This window comes from Vulpes vulpes, chromosome 6, assembly GCF_048418805.1.
Source record: "Vulpes vulpes isolate BD-2025 chromosome 6, VulVul3, whole genome shotgun sequence".
Classification (NCBI taxonomy): Eukaryota; Metazoa; Chordata; class Mammalia; order Carnivora; family Canidae; genus Vulpes; species Vulpes vulpes.
The window spans coordinates 64,744,870-64,763,216 of record NC_132785.1 but is presented as its reverse complement, the minus strand read 5'-3'; the positions used below and the strand labels follow the sequence as shown (position 1 = coordinate 64,763,216).

General features: G+C 42.8%; 2 protein-coding genes across 2 annotated transcripts in view; one reads left to right on the top strand and one right to left on the bottom strand.

The window, feature by feature from the left end:
* The first annotated feature begins 3,383 nt into the window (after positions 1-3,383).
* On the top strand, positions 3,384-11,579 carry HOMEZ (homeobox and leucine zipper encoding). Its single transcript, XM_026007533.2, has 2 exons — positions 3,384-3,601; positions 8,815-11,579. The coding sequence occupies exons 1-2, from the start codon at positions 3,562-3,564 to the stop codon at positions 10,422-10,424; spliced, it is 1,650 nt and encodes a 549-aa protein (XP_025863318.2). The 5' UTR covers positions 3,384-3,561; the 3' UTR covers positions 10,425-11,579.
* A 716-nt stretch (positions 11,580-12,295) lies between these two features.
* The window catches only part of RNF212B (ring finger protein 212B), a 34,607-nt gene continuing 28,555 nt past the window's right edge, over positions 12,296-18,347 (bottom strand). Inside the window, exons 12-15 of the mRNA XM_026007532.2 lie at positions 15,149-15,188; positions 14,765-14,865; positions 14,450-14,511; positions 12,296-12,904 (exon numbers count right to left, since the gene is read on the bottom strand). Coding sequence (XP_025863317.1) covers positions 12,839-12,904; positions 14,450-14,511; positions 14,765-14,865; positions 15,149-15,188 — 269 coding nt within the window. The 3' untranslated portion in view covers positions 12,296-12,838. The remainder of the gene's footprint in view (positions 12,905-14,449; positions 14,512-14,764; positions 14,866-15,148; positions 15,189-18,347) is intronic.

The window sequence follows — 18,347 nt, the reverse complement described above, 5'->3', positions numbered from 1 at the left end:
AATTTGTAATGACTAATATGCTCTGGATTGTTGACATTAGTATTAATGTAGATGTATTAGTCTGCTAGAGCTGCCATACAAAATACAACAGACTGGGTGGCTTTAGCCAGAAATTCCCTTACAATTGTAGAGGGTAGAAGTCTGAGGTCAAGGTATCCACAGGGTTGACTTCATTCTGAGGTTCCTCTCCTTGGCTTATAGATACCCATCTCCCTATGTGTTCCCATGGTAGTTCCTATGTTCGTGTCTGTGTCCAAATTTCCTATTCTAAAGATACCAGTCATATTGGATTAGGACTCACCCAGAAGACTTCAGTTTAACTTAATTACCTCTTTATAGACCTTGTTTCCAAATACAGTTATATTCTAAGGTATCGAGAGTTAGTACTTCACAGTAAGAATATGGAGTGTGTTGGGGGGGGGGGTCGGACAACACAGTTCAGCCCCTAACAGTATGCTTACTATTAAACTATTTACAGAAGTAACTGCAAACCACAGTGATATACCTACTCAACCCAAAGCAAACCCAACCCAAACCCAACTTAATTTCCTTAGCCAATCCCAAAATGCCTATGGCCCCTCCACTGGCCACTTGACAAAAGAAGTATAATGAGGGGAAGTCAGAAAGGAAAGAGACATCAATCTTAGTCAATTGCAGTTGAAATATTTTTTTCAAATTTTACAAAAAACTATGACCATGTTAACATGTTCTTGGGGCTCCTTCAGTGCTTTGGAAGAGGTCTGTGCAAGAGATGGCCCTGAAACTTCAGCTTCCTTAGCTATAGGGTAAATGTGCCTCTTGGTTAATCCTGCTAATACCTAAGTCATGCAAAGGAAGAGAGAATTTCCACCAATATGGGGGATTAACATCTCTATATTGAGGATGGCATGATGAATCCCCATTCTTCAGCACTAGTCCCTGGAAGAGCTGGGAAGGTTCGTTGTCTTGCTAAAGGTGGGGCCCTCCCATCTCAGATAGCCTGGATCTCTTCCTCTCTTCCAATCCCCATACAGTCCACTCCATCTTCTAAAGTTTTAGAGTGAAATCCACATAAGAGGGAGTCTTCACCACACACTCTAGGGGCAGGTGGATTTCTTCTATCCTTGGATTTTCCCTCTCCTAAACCTGTCCAGTTCTGCTCCCTATTCTGGAGTCTCAGGAGTGAGTGTCTTTTTTTTTTTTTAATTTATTTAAAGATTTTATTTATTTATTCCTGAGAGACACACAGAGAGAGGCAGAGACAAAGGCAGAGAGAGAAGCAGGCTCCATGCAGGGAGCCTGATGTGGACCCGATCCCAGGACTCCAGGATTACACCCTGAGCCAAAGGCAGGGGCTCAACTGCTGAGCCACCTAGGTGTCCCAGGAGGGAGTTTCTTAATGAGCAGAGTTGTCCACCTTTCAGATTTCCAAGCCTATGATCAGTGTTGCCAGAGAGCCAAACTGAATCCTCTAGGGAGGGGCAGGCACTAAGTTCCCACAGACATTGCCTGCCTGGCTTTCCAGCTTGATAAGCACGAGTTCTTCCTGGTCAACCGGGAAGTTATTTGTTATTTGTCTTGTTATTTGTTTGGATTATGAGAGAACAACATCTCCATTGAAAACTGAGGCTGCTGCTGCCTAAAATGTTTCACTTTTCCCTTCATCATATAACAAACCACTGGGGCATGGGAATAGTCATGATTTAGGACAAAGTCTGCATACCAGCAGTCCAGGCTTAAACCCTGAGGAATCAGAAGTTTCTAACTTTAAAGCTGAGTATATATGTTGTGCCCAAGATTGCGAATCTGAGAAACCACCAAGGAGCCGACACCGATGCAAGCGCACGAGGGTTTATTTGCAAGCTCGAGCTTGGGTCCAAGTATACCCGACACAGTGGAGCAGGGACTTGGACCCTGAGGTGGGTTCCAGCTGGGTTTTTATGGGCTGGTCTAGGGGACCTCCAGAAGGGGTGGAGGAATTTCTTCATTCCAATATGGGGGAAAGGGTGGGGGAGTTTCTTAAGCTCTGTTTTCATTCCGATATGGGACTTTCTGTCAAGGGCGTTCTGCGGTTTTTCCTGTAACTGAAGTAGGGTAAGGTTCAGCTCTTGTTCACAGGGGCCTGAGATGGCTGCCGAAGCTAAGATGGCTGTACTTGTGCTAACGCTAAACTTGAGGTGGAATGGCCTTAATTTTCTCGGCCTCCACATATTTATCTTTCCCTTGTTTATGCTTATGATGTTTTTGCTGGATACACAGTTGTGAGATTGTGGGCCTGGCTCTTAAAAGGTTGACATTTTTATTGAATGTAATGGGGCTAGGAGGTGTGCAGGGAGAAATACAGGGATAATAACATAAATAAAATAGGGCTCAGTGCTTAAGCATATTTCTGATGTCTGACAACTATGACAGCATTCTAGACCTTAAATTGGAGGAATAAAGAATCCATAATGGGGGTTGATTTTGGAGGGAGTATACGGGGAGAGGTGGTGTCTGGAATACAGAGCGACGCCTGAAATTGTTTTATAAATTACCGTAGTTATGTAAACTATTAAGTGACCGAAATAGGCAAGAAGAGACTTTTTTGACGACCAGCATGAGAACAAAAGAATCACTTCAGAAAGGACTGTTCCCAAGTTTAGTCTGAAGACTAAGAATCCAAAATATAAAAACTTTCAGCCCACAACTTAAGAGTGTGTGGCGACTTTGGCGAAAAATCCATTTTACTGCCCTTTCTTGACAGCAAAAACTAAGGTTCCTAAAGACAAGTCAGAGTTCCAGGTCCTCCTCACTGGGACAGAGAGGGGGCCTAGGGGTCTCCTTCCAGCACTTAGTCTTTGGGAACACTTGTCCGGTGTTCCGAAGGGGCCGGGCTCCTCGGATCCTCGTCTTTCAGGCGGCAAGACATCTGATCCATCCGGAGAACGAGGTCCCGTTCGCTCTAGGCGCTTCGTTTTACAGTGACGCTGCTGACGGCTGGGCAGGCGCGGATCGGCCCCGCTTGTGCGTAAGGCTGGCAAGGAGATGCCGAGAAAGTCTTCCTTCGGGAGGAAGGAATGGGCAGTAGTTGCAAGCGAGTCTTGGACAATTCCACAAACTGCGGCGGACCCCTTGGGGGACCCCTCCGGGAGGACCAGCGCTCAGCCCGCTCCGAAGGTCCGGCGCGTAAGGGTCGGGGGCGACGGCGGGGGTACCGTTCGCAGCCCTGGCCCCGGGGGACATCTTCCCTGCCCCCAGCAGCCAATCGCCACCCCAGCTGGGGCCCACGCAGCCAATAACCGACTTCAGCCGAGATTCACGCAGCCAATGGCCGCCCCAGTGCACCCGGCGGTGCCCGCCCGCCGCCTGCACCAATCGGGACTCGGGCCACCTTGGCACCGCCCCGGAGCCCGCCCCACCCAGCCGCCCCGCCTCCGACTCGCTCGAGCAGGGTTGGGCTAGACGGGCGCGCTCTCGGGGACAGGGGGGGCAGTCCCGGTCCCGGCCCTCCGCGCGGGTGGGCTTGGAGCAGGCCGCACCGGGCGGGAACCCCATTCCCACCCCGGAGGCCCCCTGCCCTTTCTCCCCCTTTCCCCCCGGCCCATGGTGCGAGGCTGGGAGCCGCCGCCCGGGCCGGACCGCGGTGAGTGATCCCCAGCCCCTTCGACTTCCCCTCCCAGCCCCTGTGTGATCTCCGACCTCCGGAGCCCCGTCCCCAGGCTCATGGGGGGAGGAGAATTCTAGGCTCGAAGTCGCCCGGTTCTCTCTCCTTTCTCCTCTGGACTTTTCGGTTCCCTGTTGTAACTGGGGGAGGGTGAGTGGGTGTGTAGGGAGGAGAAGGCTGGGTCGGGACGCCCTCCGCGAGGGGAGGATTGAAATTCGTCTGCTCCCTGGGGCTCATCGCCCCAAGTGCAGCAACTTTTTGTTCTCTGACCCAGTTTGGAGCCTTGTAGACTGCCTGCGAAATGGAGGATAGGAGAAATGTTTCCTTCCCAGGCCTCTCCTCCCCCCACGACTATCTTCTGGCGACCTCAACACACGTACAGAAATCTGGCCTTACTTCTGGGGAGCAGTGGTCTTTGGGAATGAAAGGTTTGGGAGAAACTGCCCTTTCCGACCCCCTACCCAGCCATACTCCAAACAAACCGGGAAAGTGAGAACTCGAATCCTCAGAGGTTCCTGCTTTTGCGTCCTAATCTGAGACTTCTAAACTGAAAGAAGACTCAAGCCGAGACGTGTTTGGTAATGTGGGCCCAGATCAGATCTTTTACATATGAACCTCCTCACCATACATTTGAAGCTCTTTTATATTATAGGATTAGAACAGGTAAATGGCAATGATCGAAAAAAACAAAAAAAGCCAGTTAGACTTGGGAATTTTTTTTAATGATTCATACATATCTTTAATCGTTGTCATTAAAAGTATGTTCATTTCACCAATCTTTTGGGGTAGTGTCCAGGCGTTTTCTTTGTGTAAGTCTGATGATTGGAGTTCCCAATTGCCTTCTAGTATAAACTACACAAGCAAATCTCAAATCTGTTGGCACCCTGAGAACCTTTTAAAGTACTGATGCCTGGGCCCCAGTCCAGACTAAGTCAAAATGAGGAGGGTTCCCTGGTTTACGTTTCCCAGGTAATTCTGATGTGTCACCACCTCTCATCTATGATTTCTAGGTTTGGGGTTCTTTTTAATGCAGTGAAAATTTGAACACTTTTGAAGCAATCTGAATGCAGAAAACTTTTGAGATTTTTAAGTCCCCTGCCCTTCCAGTCTTTTATAGTTGCCTACTACTCCCAACTCAACAATTGTACACTCCTTTGTATTGTCTTTCCAAAACATTTGCCTTTGTTTTCATAGAAACAACTTTTAGTGCACTAATTTTTCATAGGTTTTTGTGCTATTTAATGACATTATTATATGAATAAAAAAATATGGGCATAAACATATTTTGGGAATCACACACAACTGGTCCAAGCACACAGGGCAGCTGAAGAAAGATGGTTTTGGCACACTAGAGAATAGGCCACCAGCCTCTAGTATGCAGTTCACTGTAAGGTGTTGGTCATATAATCCAGTGGGTCAGTTAAGCCAGGCTCCTGGCCCAGTTGAACACCTCTCCCTTCCACTCTCTCCAATTAATATCACCAATACCCAGTACCTTCTAGATTCTCGAGTCTTCCATCCACTCTTTCGATTCATTCACATCAAGCTGTATTTCCTCTTTAAGCAGTTACCATAGAAAACTGCTTTTCTAAAACATACCATAAAAAAACGGCTTTTTTTTTTTTTTTTTTTTTATTAAGTTGGGAGGACATAATTCAGAGGTTCTTAACTGGGGCTTCTGAGATTATATATATAATGTGTGAGTTTGGATGTTTATGGGGGGGGGTAGTCATAACTTTCTGAGGGAGAGTCCATACCTTTATCTGATTCTCAAAGAGGTTCATGATCCAAAAAGTTGAGAAGCACATAAGTTGAATACCACTAAAAATTCTCTAAGGTCCTTAAAACTATCACCAAAACACATTTCAGAGAGTATTTCAATTCTTTGAATAAAGATAGAGGGTAACTTTGCAGGATCATTAGTTTTTCATTTGAACTGTCTTCTGCTTTAACCATAAGTTTAGGCTCAAGCCTAAAGTTGTGAACACCTCTTTTCCTAGACTTGTATGGACACCTAGACTGGAAGTTTAAGGTAGCCCATTCTTTTCTGCTGCCTGTCCATGGGTATGGAAAGCCCAAAGGGAAAGAAGGGTGTTGTTATTCTCTCTCTATATATATATGTTTTTCTCATATTTTTTATTAGCTGCTTGATGTAGCAGTAGGGCATATCCAGCATATTTAATAAGGGTACAAATTTAGTAATTATTCCGAATTGATAATCCCACCATCACTATCATCTCTGCCCATAGGATTCCTTATTTCCCCAGTTTTGATTCCCTTCTTTTTCTTCCCCTTCCAGCTGGAGGTGCAAGAACACAAGACACCATAGTGTCTTCACTGTGGTTTTGACTACTGTGAGGTCTACCCTCGTTATAGTTCTCATGAGCCACACTCTGGTTGTAGTTTCTTCCTATGTCAAAGGCAGATTCTTCCAGGGAGGTACCAGGTAGCTATACAGCTGTGCCTTGATTTAAGTCACCATTCTATATCAGGAAATCTTCCGCAATTTGTTTTGTGTAATTAGCAAACTGGATGCATACAGTACACCAAATTTGGTATTTGCATTACTGTATATTATACTGAAACATCAAACTGATACCATGGGAATCTGGAGGATAGCACACCACATGAACGAAAGCAAAATGCTTCCTTGTAAGGCTTATAGCTGTGCCTGCCTTATTTCCTGTCCAGCAGTCTTCATCCTTACACTGGACTGCTTTATTCCTTATGGTACAGTTTTCTCTTATCTAAAGTGTAATTGTGTCCTTAAAAAAAAGGACACAAATAAGGTTAAGTAGATGTCAAGTGTTGCAATCATAAAGTATTCTCCACCTTAGGTTTGGTGGTGGTCTTAACGGGCCACAGTGTCTAAATGGTGGCTTAGCACCTGGCTGTGTAAACAATTGCTCACAGGCCACTCAGCTGTGTCTGGGATAAACCTGGAGACTAAAAGTAGAGCTACTACTACATTGGCAATTCATCTGGCAATCAAAAAGGATTTATGTCCAAATTATGGATTCAATTCTAAAGCTGTGATTTTCATCCTTTTTTTTTTTTTTTTTTTTTTCCTTTTAACAGCATAATCCATTCTGGAATTATTTCCAACTCCCAAAATATAAAAAGCATAAAATCATGGATATCCTCGTTTCCTCCACTGCTCATTAGAATTAGGACCCTGCAAAAACAGATTGAAAACCATGATTTTAAAGAATGTAAAAAAAAAAAATAAATAAATAAAAATAAAGAATGTAGCCTTTGTTTCACTTCCCTCCTTGTCTAGGAGGAGCATTCCCTTATATCAGAATCACCCTGTGAGGCTGAAGTAATGAGAAAAGCTGTGCTTTATTGAGCCTTTACTTTGTTCTAGGCATCATGTCAACTGCATTTTTTTCTTTTGGCCATAAACTTGTGAGGAAGGTGCTGTTTTGACTGCCTTTCTTTTCTAATAGGAAACTAAGGCTTAGTGAGGTTAAATAATTTGTCCAAGGACTGGCAGGACTCTAGGAAGAGTTAGAGCTGCAACTGATCTCAACTCTGCCTCACCCCAGACCTCCACCCCAACAGCTGCTTTAGCTCTTGCCTACACATGACACCTAGCATATAGTAGGTACTTGGTAAAAATATGTAACTTTACCAGACAGCACTGTGTGCATTTTTTACACATGAAGAAACTAAAGCTCATTTAAATTCAGGAACTTACCCAAGATCACATAGCTGGTAAGTGGCAGAGATGGGATTCAAACTGCAGGTTGGCCTTACTCAAGAATCATATTTCTACCTACTGTGCCATGCTGCCTCCATTTACCCTCTTAAGGTTCTCTTCGAGCTGTATAGACTTTAGGATCGGATTTACCTTTGGTTCATTAGATCCACTTGTTAAAAGGAAACCATGACACATTAAAATGCTTCCAACTTTTTCTAATCGTCATATAAAGTCCCTTGATAACCACAGTGTACTATAACTTCCTGGACTTGAGATTTTCTGTTCATCATATAGCATTTACATAGGAATCCTATCCCATCCTTAACCTACCAAAAGTAAATATTTATAAACTCAGATGGGATTCCTCTAGAATTAAGGGTGACAGATGTGTCAGGGAGTTACTAGTGCCCAGACAGGGAGCTGAGTGAAAATTTGGTCAACAGACCTTTCTGGGAAATAACCTGAGCAGGTATTTCAGGAACGATGCAGAGTCAAGGGCTCTCCCCGCAGCCTCCATACCCACAGTCCTGGGAGCAGTGGTGCTGCTGCGGAGCTTGCAGGACCTGGCTGCAATTCATAGTGAATTTGCCCACCTGGCCCTGAGAAGCTGGGCTGCAAAGATAAGAGCGGCAGGCCTTCCACCCTGTGTGGAGGGGCTGTTACATTCTGAGGGAGCTCTCCAGGCTCCCCGGAGAGAGACTGAGCTGTTAGAAGAGACAAAGGCTGGGGGGAGGGGCTAACCTTTGTTCCAAGGATGACTTGGTGGAGACAGTTCCCTCTCTCTACCCCTACAGGACCCCAAAACCAGGAGGAGTAAGTGCCATTTATTCTAGATATCTGACTTCTTATCCTACAGAGAGAAAAAGCTTAGGGGGGTTTGGGTTTAGGGCTTACTTAAAGGCACCATCATTCCCCTCCCCAAAGGACTCCACCACCCAGAAAGGAAGAGGAAAGGGGCTGGGGGCTGGGCAGAGGAACAGTGCTGCCCTTTCTAGATATTCCTCTTGTATTCCTCATTCGTCTTCACATTTTAGAGAGGTAATCCTAAATTGTCAGGAGCTAAAGCATTTGCATCAGTTCTGGGATTACTGCACCTCATGGTTTTTGTGGTTGAGTTTTCATTTTGTGACTCTTGTGAACTTTGAGGGTGAAGTGAGTTTGAATTAGAAAAATAAAGGCAATATAAGGATGAATTTTCCTCCTTAACCTCTAAAGACAGAGTTTTGTCCTGGTGACAATATACACCAGTCGTGTCACTTGGGGTTAAATTAACTTCTATGGGACTTTGGTTTTTTCCATACATATGACAGGAATTATAACAGGCTCATAAAGTTAGGAAAATTAAATGAGAAATTAAAGCACTGTAAAGGCAATTCAACACAGTACACATAGACGATTGAATTGGAGTCCAACATTTTGTTTGGCAGAAATTGAACAATGGGCTGAAAGAGGAGCCCCAGTGATTGAGCTGTTTCTCTTCTTATTACAGCTATCTCTGAAGGGCACAAATCAGAAAACACCATGCCTCCTAATAAAGAGGCCAGCAGTCTTAATAGCTCCCCGGCGGGGCTCATCTGCCTCCCTCCAATCTCCGAGGAGCTACAGCTTGTGTGGACCCAAGCAGCCCAGACCAGTGAGCTGGATGGCAATGAACACTTGCTACAAACCTTCAGCTACTTTCCCTATCCCAGTCTAGCAGACATTGCCCTTCTCTGCTTACGCTATGGGCTGCAGATGGAGAAAGTCAAGACTTGGTTCATGGCCCAGCGCCTCCGCTGTGGCATTAGCTGGTCATCTGAAGAAATAGAAGAGACTCGAGCCCGAGTGGTCTACCATCGGGACCAGCTCCATTTCAAATCCCTTCTGTCTTTTACTCATCATGCAGGGCGGCCCCCAGAGGAGGTGCCTTCTTCTCCAATGCCACCCCCAGAACAAATGGGTCTTGGAAGAGTGCCCCTGACTCTTAGTGAGCCCACTCAGATGAAAGGATTGAAGGTAGAGCCTGAGGAGTCCTCAGAGCTGCTGAGTCAGCAGAAGGCAAAGGAACCCCTGATTGCACCTGGCAGTGGGGCATTCCCCCACCAATCAGATTTTTGGCAGAATCTTCAAAGCAGTGGCCTCTCTAAGGGGCAGTCAGGCAGGGGTCCCAACCAGTCACATGGGCTAGGTTCTGCTTCCTGGAACCACTCCACAGCTATCCACCAGCCATATGCTCGGGAAAAGCCCCCCCCAATCTCACTACTTACTAGTAGTTGTAAGCAGGAGTCAGTATCTAATATGACTCCTTCTTCTTCCTCTACCTCTTCTTCCACTTTCCCGGTACTGGCTAATGGAGCTACTGCCACCTCTAAACCCCTCCAGTCACTGGGCTGTATCTCACAGCCACTGTCACCCAATGAACAGGCACTGCCCCCACATCTGGAGCCAGCCTGGCCTCAGGGGCTAAGACATAACTCAGTACCAGGTAGGGTTGGCCCTGCAGAGTACCTTTCCCCAGATATGCAACGCCAGCGAAAGACCAAACGCAAAACCAAAGAGCAGCTGGCTATCCTCAAATCCTTTTTTTTACAGTGCCAGTGGGCACGGCGTGAGGATTACCATAAATTAGAACAGATCACTGGTTTACCTCGGCCTGAGATTATTCAGTGGTTTGGTGACACACGCTATGCCTTGAAGCATGGGCAACTAAAATGGTTTCGGGACAATGCAGTACCTGGTGCCCCTAGTTTCCAGGACCCAGCAATTCCCACACCCCCACCTTCAACCCGCTCCTTGAATGAATGGGCTGAGACACCACCTCTGCCAAACCCCCCACCCCCACCGGATATACGACCCTTGGAGAGGTACTGGGCAGCACACCAACAGCTACGGGAAAGTGATATCCCTCAACTGAGTCAGGCATCAAGGCTTAGCACCCAGCAGGTACTGGATTGGTTTGACTCTCAATTACCTGAGCCAGCTGAGGTGGTGGTTTGTCTAGATGAAGAGGAGGAAGAGGAGGAGGAAGAACTGCCAGAAGATGATGAGGATGAAGAGGAGGAGGAGGAAGATGACGATGACGATGACGATGACGATGATGATGTGATCATACAGGACTGAATTGAGGGGACTAGGGGAGGGAAGGTCTGTTACTAAAAGATGAACCAACTTAGTAACTGTTTAAAGAAACCACATTTTTAAAATTACTTTGTGGCAAAGAACTGAAAAGCTTTGTGTTCTTGAGGTTGGGGGATTGGGAATGTAGTGAGGGCGGACCAGGGACGATGACTATAGAACCCAAAGAGAAAGGTGGGGATTGGATGGGCAGAAATCAGGGTTCTAGTCTCAATGAAGACAGTGCTAAGGATATGGTCCATGAGCTGGGAAAAGACTTTTGGTCTCTTCAAGTCTGCTGTTCTTTTCCCTTAGTGTACTATGGAGAGGTCAGACCTTGGCCCCACATCTATAGGAGGATTGGAAAGGAGGAGTAAAGAATTTTGATTCAGTTGATGATTACAGTGCATCCCCCAATCCTACCATTTTCCCTGGAATGTAAGGCTGCTTCGCACCTCTTCTCTCTCAGCACAAGTCCATGCCATAATACAGCTATGAGTCTTAGTATGTCCCAGTCTCATCACAAGTATTTCCTTAACGCACACCAACTTGACTGTATCTTTTACCTTCCTCGTTACTGAGTTGCACAGGTAGCAGAATGTTTTCATTTTTGATACTGGGACCATCTTGCCTTGTACTTCTTAAATCTTTTTCCAAAATCCCCATTCTGTTCACTATTTGTCTCAGGGTAAATCTTCCCCATGGAGCTTGTGAAAAGTTTAATAATTGGGTGGAGAGTAATTTAGATTGGATATTTATTGGATGTGGGAATTAGGGGAAATGTCCTTTTAAAAAGTAGAATTAGGTTATGGAGAGATAGAGAAGAGGGATAGTTTCTACTGTTCAGAAGGTGGGTGCAGGTAGGTTCCAGGTTTGGTTTTACAAACCTGAAACTCCCTTCTGCCTATCTTGACAAGAGACTAATTTTTCATCTTTTTGGTGTTGGTTCAATTTGTGTCTGTAATTGAGACTTTTCCCTCTCTTTATAGGATCTGTCTTGGGGACAGAGGGACCCTGGTCTTTAACTGACTTGATTATTGATGTTTTAGAGTGGTTTTCATGAGCTGGAATCAGATATAAAGATATCAACGGGTAACCATCTAGAAATAAAAGTGGAAGCCCCAAATTGCTAGAATAATAATAAAAAGGCCAAAAATAAAATTATTTCTCTCTCCTCCACTTTGCCACTTCCATGGTTTAGAGATTAATGGAGCCAAATCCATTAACATTCTGATTTAGTGTACTCTTTTTTTTTTTTTTTTTTTGTAAAGCAGCAGGATATACTGAGGTAGATTAAAAAAAACAAAAACTTGGAGTGCCTGGATGACTCAGTCGGTTAGGTGTCCAATTCTTGGTTCCCACTCAGGTTATGATCTCATGGGTTGTGAGATCAGGCTCCATACTCAGTAGGGCCTCTCCATGAGGATTCTCTCCCTCTCTCCCTTCCCCGCTCACATGCACACATGTGCTTGCTCTCTAAAACAAATACACCTTTAAAAAAATTAAAAAACAAAAACTTTAAAAGGCAGCACATTAGTATCACTGGGCGGATCTGTTGCCTGTACCTGCTATATAGCACAGGCTCTTGCCCAGAAGAGGTGTCTAGAAGTGCCCTTAAAAAAATTCAGAGCTCCAGATAGAATAGGCAATCCTGGTTCAGCTTCCAGGTCATCCCCAGGACCTAATTTATTGCTGAGAGATGTTTGCTATCTTTATTCTTTTTCAATATTTTTGCTTATGGTCTGCCTGCAGGTGGCCGACCTATTTAATTCTGTTTCTATTTAGTATCTAAAGAATACATGTTTCATCTCAGTGGTGGTGTTCTTTGCCCATTCCACCATTATAGAGCTTGTGATATAATACCAATAGAGCTGCAATAACAATAAAAGGACATCTTTATTTTATCTATATACTTTAGTAAGCTGAAAGTCTGGGTCTCCAACTGTAATCCAACAGAAAGGGAAATCAACATAGTTAACTAGGCATAGACAAAACTACATGCAAACAGAAGAGATATAATAAATTAGGACAAGGAACAGAGCTGTTGCTTATTAACACTGGCAATGGAAGAATATATTCAAAGCTAAAAGAATGAAATCTAGAAATGAACCAGACTTAATGAGTATATTAACCTTCCATCCTTACTGATGCCAAGAATTGTTTTTACAACTTTTAAGTTGTAGGAAATGAAAGAGTTAACATGAGTGTGGGAGAGATCTAAACCATCCTGAAGTACTAGCCTTATATAATGCCTGACCATTTTTCCAGGAGGTAATACAGGGTGTATATGGTAAAGATCAGGAGAGGTAAGGATACACAATGAAATGAGGAAACATTTTCCAAGGCCATCACACTTAATGGGTATTAGATGTTATAGGCCTTCCTTAAGCAATATGAAGAGATCAGACCTTGAAGATGATCTATCTGGAAGTAGTCCATGCTTCTCTTGACCTGGCTAACCCCATCTGTCTCTGTTCATAGAGAGTCTGCAGCAGAAGGCAGGAAGGCAGATATGGGCGATTTATAACAAGGTAATTAAGGCCCTCTCAAACCATTACATGAAATTTATCAAGACAGCAAACCACTGCTATTATTTCTCTATAGTTTTCTCTTACTGTGTGATAACTAACTTTTCCAAACTAAGGCTTGATACATCTAGTATGACAAAGGCTTTGTTGCTAATTATGAAACTCTCTAGAACATTTTAGTGGCTTATGGTAATAGGGCAGACTATTATAAAAACTATTTTGGAAGACCTAGAATATCTGACTACTATGCCCAGAGACGATTACCAGGGAGGCAGGATTCTTATGCCTCTGGGGAGGTGGCACTTCCTTTAATAGCTTCTTTTTGATTTTACTATTGAAATTTTCAAAAAATGCAAAATTAGAGTGGTATAATGAACTGATGAGTACCCATCACCCAACTTCAACAAATAACTATGGCCATTTCTTTTTCATTTCTACTTTCTGTCCCATGTCCACTAGATTATATTAAAGCAAAACCTAGAAAGTCGTTTAACTTCCTATCTTTAAAAATTTTAGTGTGTATCTCCAAAAGATAGACTATTTTAAAAACCTTAACCACAATAGCATTATGCCTACAAAAAAAAAACTCAAACAAAACTATTAACAATTCTTTAATATCAAGTGTCCAATAGGTATTCAGTTTTCAACTTTCTCATAAATGTTTTTGTTTTTTTGTCCTCGTTTTTGTTTTTTACACTTTGTTTCAATCAGAATCTAATTAGGGGTCATATATTTGTAGATGGTTTATATGTCTCAGGTATTTTTTCATCTGTAGGTTAATCCCTCCATTTGTGAGGATCTCAGGGATGCTATTTCCCCAGTGTTGCCTCTTAGGGCTTAGACCCTAATTTCTTACCAATGAAAGTAAAGGACACTTGGAATATGAGAGCAAAATACTACATCCCATAGTATGTCCTTGGGGTCACCAGGAGGTTGGCATGGAAAAAGGGCCTAAATATCCTCCAAACTTGAGCCATAAAAGTTAAAAGGCAAGATTGGCCTTTTCATGTTGAGCTCCTTATAAACCTCTCTTCTCGTTCATGCCCTTTTCCTCTGTTGCCTACATCATATCATAGTCCCATAAATGTATAAAGCATTATCCTAACCATCTCTAGACAAGTGCACATGGTTTTTCCTTGTTCAAGCAGTATCTCTACCCAAAAGATATATTCCATTGAAATACTTTTTGGTGGAACTTTTGGGAATGTTAGTTGTGTCTACACACTTAGTTCACGCTGGCCAAGACCTCTCACTTTAAAGCCATTCACTACCATGTGACCTAATTTTTAAACCCCTAACCAGGAAGTTAATCTAATAGTAGGACAGAATCTTTAAAATTGAGACCATCCTGGAAAATTGTGAATACATGATTACCACATTTGAAACCCATGTCATTCTCCACTGGTTACATTCTACCACCTTAACAGGAAACCAATAAGGTATTTCATGTGCGGGCCTAACTGCGTTTTCATATGCAGGCAAGTTAGACTAGCTAGGGCTCACCTGTTGGACTGGTAGCTGGAAACCAGGAAGACTCTCTAGTGGGGTTCTGCTTTCCCTCTGACCTGGAGGATAAAATTGGAATGGTGAAAGATAACTTCCTTGGACAATTCTTTGGCAGTGTTACTTATGGGTCAGGGTAAATAGGTAGGTCTTAATCTGTAGAACACTACTCAGAAGAGAAAAGACTCAGCTAAGCAATTTAAGAGGCACATTATAAAGTCCATTCTTTTCCTAACTTCTTTTTACCTTGAAAATCTTCATTTTAGTATATATGTGAATGGTTGAAACTCCATTCCTTTGGGAATGTTAACATACCTGAATTGTTGGGGGTGAGGACTCTTGTGTGGCCTGAATCACTACCATTTATGGATGGTCTGAAAGAAAAAATCCCCTGTCCAGAAGAGGCAGGTGAAGGCCTAAGGAGGGGAAAGAGAAGCATCAGCAGAGAAAAGGAAGGTAAAGGTAAAGAGCATGTGTAAAGGGAGAGCCTATTTATTTAGATACAACAGGGAAAAATACCCTGCTTGCGATTAGAAATAATTTGGACATAAAGACATGATGATATTCAATGCTCTCTTGTTTACAAGGTAGATTTAGAAACTTCGTGTTATGTATAAGCCAGCAGAGAAGTAGCCCCAGGGCTGCTGGCAGAGTGTCAGTGTGAACAGATCCCAAGTGAAAGGAAGCATAATTACTTACCTGTAAGATAGGCTATGAGTAGAAGCTGGTGAAGGGGTTTCTGGAAAACATAAAAATGAGCCTGTGAGATAACCCATGAACTGGAAAAGAGATTCATTCAGGTATACTTGGGACCAGGACAAAGAAATGGGACCCAAGATTTTCAGTATATATATTAGGGGCTAAGAGCAAGTGAAAAAGCTCACAAATCACCTAGCAGTGTCTCCTAAAGGTGCTTTTCTCTCCGTTTCATGAATCTGTGGGCCAAGATCCATTACTGCCTTGATGTGCTCTAATGTATCTGTGCCTTGGTTCCCCCTCTAAGATGGGGATTACCAGAAAGAATGGCTAAAGACAAAGGTTCATTACATTGGTTTAGAATGACTGTAAAAATGGTGGCATAAAGACCACCAGAAGTTCTCTCTATAAAAGGAATGAGAAAATTGACAAAAATTGTCAGAATCAACTTTTTCAGAGCTCCGTAAAGTAAAGGGCTTGCAGCAATCTGGGGAATGTTTATTCCAGAAAAATAGTCAAATAAGGTTAAGAACAGTGAACTTTGTGGCATTTTAACTTGCCCTATTCCCATTTCTCCTCTAGCTCTGTGGTAGCCTTGAAAACCAACATTTTGGCAATCTTCCTGGGGGCTGGAACTCTTTAAAAGCCCATTCCCAGAGACTAATCATTTGACCTGTCCAGTGGTTCACTGGAAGACTCTACTTACTTGCAAGGCTGCTTTTATTTGACCTGACCTGGAGCACAAACTCATCAGGATTTGGAGCTTAGAGCTCACCACGTGTGAAAAACCTTTTCCCCAGGAGTGTTTGTTGTAAATAATTAGAAGCACTTGTTTGGGCTGCCTGAGGATGTGAATATCAAGTGGGGCAAAAAAAAGGCTAACAGCACAGATGAATGAGTTGCTGGTGTGGACTCTGAAAACATGACATTCCTGGGATCTAGACCATATGCATATACATATGCAGGACTGTATGCATGCTCAGAAAAGACCTGAAAAGGCCCAGTCTCTTACCTTGAGGTCATACAAGCAGGATGAAGGCTAAGCACAGTTGTCAATTGCCTGGTTGAGTGGTGAAAGTGAACCCCAACGCACACACAGAATCCCTCAGTAAAGACTGAGAGACTCACTGGTTCCAGGTGTTTAAGGGAATCTGTCCAATCATTAGCTAACCACTAATCTAACTGAATAGAGACTTTGGTGGCCCCACATGACACAGTACAGATTTTACAGAATTATTTTTAAAAAGTCACTAAACAACAATAAACAGCAAGAACAAAAAACTCTGGCAAGGAGGGAAGAATCTGAGTCCTAGAATTGCCATGTTGTGTTACTTTAAATGTCCAATTTCCAACAAAAAATGAGGTATGCAAAGAAGCAACAATTTCAATAGAAACTGTCTTTGAGGAAGCCCAGACATTAGACTAAGCCCAGCCTAGACTTTGTCTAGACAAAGACTTTAAATCAAGTATTTTATTTTTTTAAAAAATATTTTCTTTATTAGAGAGAGACAGAGATAGCAAAGAGAGCACGAGCAGGGAGGAAAAGGAAAAGCAGGCTCCGAGCCTGAGGCAGAGCTCGATTCCAAGACCCCAAGATCCTGACCTAAGCCAAAGGCAGACACTTAACTGACTGGGCCATCCAGGCACCCTAAATCACTTATTTAAATATGCTCAAATATCTTTGGAAACTATGTCTAAAGCACTAAAAGTAAGTATGAATATGGTATCTCAACAAATAGAGAATACTAATACAGAAAAATATATTTGAAAGAACCAAATTATAATAACAAAAATGAAAACTTCACTAGAGGAGCTCATCAGCACAAAGAGAGGAAAAAATCAGCAAATTTGAAGTCCACTAAAACTATCCAATGTGAGGGAAAGAAAAAAATGAAGAAAAATGAACGGAGCCTCAGAGACTATGCTGGAACACCATCAAGTATATCAACAAATACATAAAGGGACTTCTAGAAGAAAAGAGAGGAACAAGGGCAGAAAGAATATTTGAAGAAATAATGGCTGACCATTTCCTGAAATAGGTAAAAAAAAAAAAAAAAAAGAATCTACACATCCAAGGAGCTCAACTAACTCCAAACAGGATAAACTTAAAGATATCCACACCTAGACATATCATAAACTATTGAAAGCCAAAAAACAAAACAAAACAAAACCCTCAAAAGAAGTCACTTATCACATGCAAGGAATTCTGAGTAAAATTAGCACTGATTTCTTCTTAGAAACCAGGGAGGTAAGAATACAGGGGTATAACATTCAGAATCCTAGAAGACTATCAACCAAAAATTAAATCCAGCAAAACTATCCTTCAAAGATGAAGGAGAAATTAAAACATTCCCAGATGAACAAAAACTAAGAGAATCATCACTATCAAACCTGCCTTACAGCAAACATTAAAGAGTCCTTCAGGCTTAACTGAAAGGACATGACAGTAACTCAGATCTACATGAAGAAATAATAAAGAGGTAAAGGTAATTACATAGGTAAACATAAAAGTATAAGTGGATTTTGTTTGTAACTCTTTTCTCCTATATGATTTATTTATTTACTTTTTAAAAAGATTTTATTTATTTATTCATGAAAGACACAGAGAGAGGCAGAGACATAGGCAGAGGGAGAAGCAGGCTCCCTCTGGGGAGCCTGATGTGGGACTCAATCCCAGGACCCATGATCATGACCTGAGCCAAAGGCAAATGCTCAATCACTTAGCCACCCAGGTGCCCTTATTTATTCACTTTTTAAAAAATATTTTATTTATTTACTTGAGAGAGAGAGAGAAAGCACATAGAGGGAGAGGGAGAGGGAGAGGGAGAGGTGGACCCCTCCTGAGCAGGGAGCCTGATGTGGAGCTTGATTCCCAGACTCTGGGATTATGATCTGAGCCGAAGGCAGACGCTTTACTAACTGAGCCACCCAGGTGCCCCTCTCCTATCTGATCTAAATGACAACTGTATAAAACTGTAATTCTGTGTTATGAGTACACAATTTATAAAGATATCATTTATGTGGTAACAGCACAATGAAGTGAAAAGAATGATACTATATAGAAGTGTACTTTTTGTATGCTGTTAAAATTGTTTAGCATTAATCTGTACTATATTGCTATTAATTATGATGTTAATCATGATGCTTATTTTCGGAAAATAACTCAAAAATAGTAAATGGTACAAGGGAACTAAAATGGTAC